We start from the raw sequence: 8,449 nt of genomic DNA, 5'->3' as shown, positions 1-8,449 counted from the left end.
ACAATCCAGTTTCTCACCATATGTCCTTGGATTCCCCCCAGCCATTGCACAGAGGAAGTGGGACTGTGGAAGTTCGTGCACCACTCCTTTAAGAGGAACTGTGTGGGACAGCAGCAGCTTCTGTGTCATTCAGGCATAACCCCTGCTGGTTTTTACAGCCCGAAGTTATAGGGGACTTCTCTTCCCAGCTCTGGAACCCTGGGCTGAAGGTCTGGTGTGGGCCTGGGACTCCTTTCTTCTCACAGGAGGCCTCTGCAGCAGAGATACCCACCCCCCCCCCCAATTAAAAAAAAAAAAAAGGCCCACGTGGGTGTCAGACCAGCCTGCTCTGCATCTCTGCCCCTCCTACCAGTCTTGGTATAGTTTCTTCTTTACTTTTCTAGTTGTAGGACTTCCATTCAGCTACATTTCAGGTGGTTCTGGATGGTTGTTCTGTATTTTAGTTGTAATTTTGATGTGGTTGTGGGAGGCAGCGTTTACCCACACCACCATCTTGGTTTTCCTCTGCTTCCTGTTAATGTTTTAGATCCTTGTTCCAGTCCTTCATGGATTGAGTTTGCTTCAATCTGACAGAGATTTGTGGACACCACAAGTCCACAGAGAATGAACAAATAGATGGTATATACAGAAATAAAATAATAACATTTGGTAATAAAATTAACACAGGTAATACCCTCTGAGCCTCTTGTATCCCCACTGGGTTGGGGGTACATAGCTATTTCTATGAACCAGTCCTTTTGGAGCTAGGTTTTGTGAGGAGACAAACTTAAATTTCCAGGTGGTATAATGAGATTATGTGGGCAGAGGAAGGAGGGGCCAATTCTGCCTTGTTAGGGTATGGAAGACATTGAATAAGTAACGTGTGGCTAAAGTAGGAGTGTGCAGGGCAAGAAAGAGGAAGGGCAGTTGGGGCAGAGGGGATTAGGAGGGACAAGGCCTTAGGAAAGAAATACTGGGTGCTCCACAAATGCTTGTTAAATTGAATAAATGGCAAACAGGTAGGCAAGCAGTTTGTAAGATGACAATCACATTTTTAAAATATTTTTTTATTTTTTAAATTTTGTTTTATTGCTTAAAGTATTACAAAGAGTATTACATATGTCTCCTTCCCCCCCACCCTCCTTGACATTCCCCTGGCCTCCCCTACCCCCCAGTGTCTTGTGTCCATTGGTTATGCTTATATGCATGCATACAAGTCCTTCGGTTGATCACTTACCCCTCAGACAATCACATTTTATATTAAAGTATCCTTTTGGATTTAGGGTTTCCTTTTCAATATAGAAAAGCAAATTAAGATGTCAATAGTGTACTTAATCTCAGTTCGTTAAACTCATAGGCTGTAAGTCTTCCACAAATGTGGCAATTTTATGTCAGTTTAAGTGAAGATTTAAGGGCAGTATGAGTCCAGTGAGAGCTAGGTGTGCTGTATGGCTTCATTCATTCTATGGACTTTTAACAGAAATAGTTATTGAAGGTTTGTGAAAATCCACAAAGTCTAAACTAAATATTTATCCCAAATAAACCCCCACTCCCATTTGGGGGTGATTCAGCATTAAATGGTTTGACTTTTCACCATCCTTTGTCTTCATCATCAATAGCATCTTTAGGAAGAGGCTAAGCTAAATGTGATCCTTGCTCTTTAGATGCCAGAAGAAGCCACATCAACGTTAACAAGCCCGCAGAGCACTAACGGGACGGCATCTACAGAAATTAAAGAACGTTTGGTAATAAAATCGATCTGGTGTCCCCACAAGGGTGGGGGCACACAGCAGCTATTTCTAAAAGCCAGAAAACCTTCCTTCCTGGAAGTGTCAGGGACTTAGAAGTTCACCCATAAGGACCTCGGCTGTGGGTCAGCTCTCCAGGCGGTCTGGTGCAAGGCTCCTCCGTGTTGAAATTAGTCACCAACAGTCGCCTTCAGGTTACGTTTGGCTGGAGCTCAGCATGAGTTGCAGAACACAAGACGCGGGGAGCTAAAGGACTCATTTCTTAGTGGCTCAAACTTCTTTGGTCACTCATCCATTTCCATCACTGACTAGGTCAGAGCTCCCCAGCAAAACCCAAACATGTCCACTCTGAGAGGGAAATAGGTTCTCCTAGTCTAGGCTTAGAGAACGGACTTGTGTCTCTGAGGCTGGGGGGTACCGAGAGGGGAGACAGCGGGCATGGACCCTGACCTGGACACAGCTCTTCGGGAAGACCCAGACCCACTTCCGGGTTTGGAAGCGCTTCCTCCCGGCCCCTCCCCGCACCCAGTTACGGGGGTCTCTGAGCGCATGCGCAGCGCTCGGCCGCTGCTCTGGGACTGGCCCAACTTACCCTAAACAACTAAGCTGCTCCCCTCCCTCCCGCTTGGGGCATACCATTCACGTGTGTGGGGGGCAACGCGCCCCCCAGTAATCAGAAGTCGGCTCCCCTTCTTCAGACGTAGGGATGGGGGAAGGCAAGTTTGCCTCGGATTTTAAAAGTCCCAGGAATAAGAAAGCCTCAGGCCCGTCGCCGAGCGAGAGCCTGCCGTTTTAGGTTTGCTCCCAGCCCCATTCGCTTCCTTTGAGGAGCTGAACAAAGTGGCACGCCCGGATCCCAGCTGATCAGCTGCTGGGCTTTGGCGGCGGCTCTCCCGGGCGAGACCATTGTGACTTCTTGGGAGGGGTGTGTGACGGAGGGAGGGAGGGGGAGGAGCGGCCATTGTCCGGTCAGCGAGCCTCCGGGGGAGGGGAGAGCGAGCGGGACCTGGAGCTTCACTGCGGCCGCAGCTACGCCGGAGCCGGCGAGGGCCTCAGGTCCTTCCCAGCGCGGCCACACGGGACATCGCTGTGGCTGGGAGCGGCGGTGGGAGCCGCCGAGGGCGCCGGGTCCTCGCTCCTGCCCCTCTCCCCGCGGGCCTCGGTTCACCCGCACGCCCCTCCTCCTCAACTCCCCTCCCACTCCGCTCCGCGCCGCCCCGGGCCCCCCCACCCCCCCGTCTCCGCAGGCCCAGTGGTGCGGCCCGCCTCCAGCTGACCGGCCTGGAATCCCGGCTCGGAGCCCCGGACTCGCGCCCGCCCGCGCGCCCGCTCCCTCCCCCTCCCCCCCGCCCCGAGACCCCCACAGTCGCCGCCGCCGCCTCCTTCGAGCGGGGCCCAGGCCCAGCCGCCGCCACCGCTGCCGCCGCCGAGCTCCGCCGCCTCCGCCGCCGAGCACCATGGGAGACGCCGGGAGCGAGCGCAGCAAAGCGCCCAGCCTGCCGCCCCGCTGTCCCTGCGGCTTCTGGGGGTAAGTGCCGGGCCGGGCGGGGGCGGGGGCCGGGGCCGGGGGCGCGGGCGCGGGGGCCTTCCCGGGCAGGCCTAGTCCGGGGAGGCCCGAGCCCTGGGGGCTGGGCTCCAGCCGGGCCTACGGGGAGGAGGCAGGGGCCGAGTCCGGGGAGGGGTGCCGGGTGGGGCGTGGGGGTGGGCAGCGCAGACACGGCCCGGAGTGCGCTGCCACCCTCCCTGATCCTCCTGCCAGAGGCCGGGGCCGCCCGGAAGGCCCGGGCCACGGGGGAGGGGGGCAGGGCAGCGGGCAGGGATGGGGGGGCGGCTGGGGGCCCCCTTTTCTGGGCATGTGGAGGCCGGCCCTTGTTCCCCTCTCTTCCCCCTCCTCGGTCTGAGTTTGTGCCCAGGCACCAGGAGGGTATTTCCTCTGACTTTTTCACCTCCCCTCCTCCCTGTCCCCCGGAGACTTGCATCATCACTTCCTAAATTATAATCCCGGTGCCTCATTGACTTTTAGGAAGCTGTTCACACGTCACCCTTTTTTAAAAATCTAGAGCAGAGTCCAGGCGGAGGGAAAGTTGTAAGACAGTTGAGGCCTCACCTTTATTTAAAATACATTTCGGAAGATCTGTAAAATTTCCTTGTCAAAAAAACAAACAAAACTCAAGTCAGCCTGGCTTGGGGAACTTGAGGGTCTATTGGCTCCAATTCCCTTCTGTCCCCATTAAAACACACACACACACACACACACACACACACACACAATGAAAATATTCACATTGGCCAGCCTCTATTATTACTTGGCCATTCTGGTTTAGAGTTGAAAAATGTGAGGTGGGAAATCAACTTTCCCACCCACAGTTTAAATTGGAGGACCGGCTCTTGATGGCTTGACACGTTTCTCACCTAACAGGTGCCTGGGTAGGACCTGAGGACTCTGCTTCTGTTGTAAGGAAACGGTAGACTTCAAAGGCCAACTTTTGTGATTGAGACCTTTCTTATTTTTATTTTATTTTCCAAGGACTCGGTATATTTGGAGGTGCACAGAGGCAGTAAGGAAATGATTATTTCTGGGGAGGACATCTTGGGAAGATGTATTTTATCTTTCCTAATTTTCCGAACGTAGGAATGGTTAAGGTAGAACCTAAGGCAATGATTTCGGGAGTGCAGACAAAGATTACAAACTGTATCTTAATGTAGACTTCTGTGAAATGTGTCAAATCCAAGGGTTATGACGAAGAAAGGGAGTCTTGTTTTCTCATCTTTCTGCCTTTTATCAAGAATTTCCCGGTGGGAAGGACATTAGTAAAAAGTACGTTGTGACATTACCAAAGGTTCTGAAGTTGTGAAAATATTTTAGGCTTTATAGTCTTCCCTTCTTTTTGATTTGAAAATAATAATTGGGTTATTTGCTAAGTGCTATCTCGGATAGTCTAACTCCTGCAAGGACCTTAGGAAATCTTATCTATGTAGATGAGGAAGGAGGCTTAAAGAGGAGAAGGTGGATAACTTGCCCCTTGCATACAGGGAGTTCAGGGTTGAGCTGGTGAACTCTTTGGAGTGCTTAGTACCATCATGTTTATGACATCAGTCTGCAGCCCTGGAAAACTCTGGTGTCACAAGCCTCAGATTGTAACTCATGATAAGACATGTGGCTCAAAGAAAGTAGTTGCCAATGGCAATGAATGCCCAGTATATATCAAAGTTCTATTTCCTGGCAACATGTTTATGTCCTTGGGACCATTGTCATGAGTGGAATCCTTATTGAAAGACTTATATCAAGACTTAAAAATTAAGGAATTGGAGTAGCCCTTTTCCCTTTTCTCCCTTTAGACAGCAGAATTCTGTGTAATGCCAAGAGTTTGGTAGTAGCAAAGTGGGATAGTTAGACTGATGCCATACTTGGCCTATATAAGCAATCAGGACTTTTTTCTTGATATTTCAGCCTGAAATGTTGAACTGCAATTTGCCTAACAGGAGTAGTGACCACAAAACTAACATTTTTATGATGAAAAGTGTTCTTTTTAATATGTAATGTTTTAACCTTTTCTAAAGGTGTTTGTAGGCACCTGTGTAGTTTGCATTTTATACCAAAGTATAATGAAATTACTGCCTAGTTTCCATCATATCTTAACTGACTTTGAACATGTTTTCTTTATTGCATGGATGACATTTATATTATGTTCACTAAACTTAGAATAGATTAAATTTTTTTCTTTTTTATTGTCTTAAGTTTTACATATGTCTCCTTTTTCCCCGATTGTCAAAATTTTTTGAGTGCCTTTGATATAATGGTGGACAAAGGGGCACTGGCCCCATCCGCTGGGATCAGGGAGCTCCCAGAGTACAAAAGTAAAGTGACAGTTACAAATCAATGTGGGAGGTAGAGGAAGGTATCCTGGAGGAGGTGACACCAGCCAAGTCCTGTAGGAGAGAATGGAAATAGGGAGAAGAGTGTTGGAGGCATTGGTGAAGGCCTGGATGTGTGAGAGAGCACTACACATTTGAGGACCTCAAAGTTCATTGGGGTCGATTGGTAGGGGTCACCTGAAGATGAAGCCTAGATGGTGAGAGCAGTTGATAATGCAGGGCTCCAAAGGTGATGCTTAGGACTTTGGACTTTTATCCTGATGCTTTTATCCTGAGGAGTTATTGCAGAACACTGAGCGGGTAGTGATGTGATTTCCTTTAATGTGAAAAACTATTGGATCATCTCATGAGTGGCCTGGGTGTGTGACTGTGGTTTATGAGTCTGTATGAATATGATGTATTATGTAAATTTGTGGGGTGTTACCAGGTTAACAAAAGACTTATCAGGAGGAGTAATACAGGGCAGTGATGATGGTGGCCTGTACTGGTATAGTGGCCAAGGAGAATGGAGAGAAATAGATAGATGTGAAAGCCATTCAAGAGGTATCTCTTGCCTTTTCCTTTCATGAAAATGAAGATGTGTCTAAAAACTTCAGTCAGCATTGCACTCTGGGAGCTGTAGGTCTGTAAAGTCAGCTAGCCAGAGCCCACACCCAGTGCTTTGCAGAGGAGCCTCTCCGCAGAATGTTCTGGCACCAACAGACTAAAGGCATTTCCTTTAGGATTGCTTTTTCTCTCCAGTGACTTAGGCTGCAGGACTTACTGTCCAGCATTGTCTAGTCATGACACCAATCAGTGGGGCTTGGTTAAATAGAGCTTTGGGGTCTTTCTGTGGGAACATAATTAGAAAGGAGAATGCCAAGAGGGCCATTTGATGCAAATGTGTTAGTGTTTAGAACACATGAAGTTTTCTAGTTCTCTCCCTCTTGGTTTATATTGTGTAATTATATGCAGGTAATTTTTGAACCATTTTATAGATAGGCCATCTTTCTGTTGGAAAACTTCGCTATCTTGTTGAAAATGTACCTATTTGTAAAACTTGGAGGTTGTTTGCATAATAATACAATGTTTTTAGGATTAAAGACCATAACCCCCCCCCCCCCCAGAGACTTAAAACTTTTAGTGAAATATGAACATTTTCTTACTTATTTTAGGTAATCAACTAATTATGCAAAATACATAACAATTTATAATTGTCAAGTATGGAATGACATAGTCAATTAGTACTTTTTCTTTAGTTGAAATATACATATATAGAAAAGCACTTTTAAACTATACAGATATAAGTGATATTAGTTGAAGCTACATTTTAAATTGTTTGGATGTTTAAAATGTACTGAGGCACTTGGATTTTTCACAGATATTTTCAAAAGTTGTCGATAGAGCAGATCTAGAATATTGTAAAAAAGACAGAAGATTAAGACAAGAATATACTGAGTGTATTATAGGATAATAGAAAGGATGTTTAGGTAGGTTGAGGAAAGATGGATTTTTTTCTCTCATTCTACTTGTTAAGTATAAAAATTCAATTACTATTATTTAATACTTTGCTTTTCATTTGGAGACAATCTATCGCAATGTAATTTTATGAAAACTTTGGGAAGTACTATTTCTTCCGTAAATAAGTTTTTAGACAAATGTTCAGTCTGGTATTAGAGAGTAATGGAGTATTGAAATATGGGATTTAATGGGTAAACTGTTAATTGTTTTGATAAAAAAAGAAGAGCCTTTCTAATGAACCATTTCATAAAAGAAACATTAGGCCAATATTTATTTTTTAGGAAAATAGATTTTATTGGTATTTCACCTTTGTGATCTATTCTGTTGAAGCATTGTACTTACTAGATCTGCTAGATAATTGATATATTTTATTTATTTATTTATTTATAGAATAGAGCACTGCTTTCTTTTTATTTTATTTCATTTTTTCCCATCACCACTTATCCTCCACTCTTTGCCCTCTTCCACCTCCACCCACCCCCCATCACGACACTGTTGTCCGAGTTCTTTTATTTATTTTTTAAAAATATTTTTATTGATTTCATAGAGGAAGGGAGAGAGAGACAGAAATACCACTGATGAGAGAGAACCACTGCCCAGCTGCTTCCTGCACCCCCGCACTGGGACTGAGCCAGCAACCTGGGCACGTGCCCTTGACTGGAATTGAACCTGGGACCCTTCAGCCCGCAGGCTGATGCTCTATCCACGGAGACAAACAGGCTTTTTTGCTCAATCCTACTCCCCAACCTCACCAAGAGCGGTCTGCCTGTTCTTTTATCTATGAGTTTGTTTCTAGATAATAGATGTATTTTAAATAAAGATAGGGTTATGTAGAGATCAATAGTTTTCTCACAAAAATAAATTCTATTCCTGAAATGATTCCTAGTAGAAAGTTGATTGAACATATAACATAATTTGTTTATTCCATTTTACTTTTGAGAATCACAAGGTAATTGAGTTACTTTAAATAGAATTTACATACATATCTATATACCTATTTTCTTTTTCTTCTGAGCCTAGTCTTTGGGAATTAATATTGATCTCTGTTTCTGTCACTTTGTAAGTCATCTGGCTAGTGTGCTTGGCTCCTAAGCAGTGTGTGGCCCTCACACTGAGTTTGAATCTTCAGTCTCTGTCTCCTAATTGGAACATGTTGCCACACTTCAACCAGCTTAACCTGGGCTTTCAAGTTTGTGAGATACAGCATGAATCACTAGTTAATCAGAATGTTCATTCCAATGATGTCACTAATTATCCCTTGATTATAAAACCCCCTTAAACATTCTCTTAAAAACAAAGCAGCTTGTTTGTGCAGTTTTTCTTTTCATCTTTGAGTTTTGTGTGCA

The 8,449-nt window shown here is 45.7% G+C and overlaps 1 protein-coding gene across 2 annotated transcripts in view; it reads left to right on the top strand.

The window, feature by feature from the left end:
- Positions 1-2,981: 2,981 nt before the first annotated feature.
- Positions 2,982-8,449, top strand: part of ZFAND3 (zinc finger AN1-type containing 3) — a 337,273-nt gene continuing 331,805 nt past the window's right edge. The window contains exon 1 of one of the 2 annotated variants that reach the window (XM_070418650.1): positions 2,982-3,255. In XM_070418650.1, the coding sequence (XP_070274751.1) occupies positions 3,185-3,255 (71 nt within the window). In that variant the 5' untranslated portion in view covers positions 2,982-3,184. The remainder of the gene's footprint in view (positions 3,256-8,449) is intronic. The other variant, XM_070418649.1, reaches the window with a different exon arrangement.

Source organism: Myotis yumanensis, unplaced genomic scaffold (assembly GCF_028538775.1).
Source record: "Myotis yumanensis isolate MYYU_CA2020_CCGP unplaced genomic scaffold, mMyoYum1.0.hap1 SCAF_6, whole genome shotgun sequence".
In the NCBI taxonomy this organism is placed as follows: Eukaryota; Metazoa; Chordata; class Mammalia; order Chiroptera; family Vespertilionidae; genus Myotis; species Myotis yumanensis.
The sequence above is the reverse complement of the archived record's forward strand: the minus strand, read 5'-3'. Positions and strand labels throughout refer to the sequence as shown.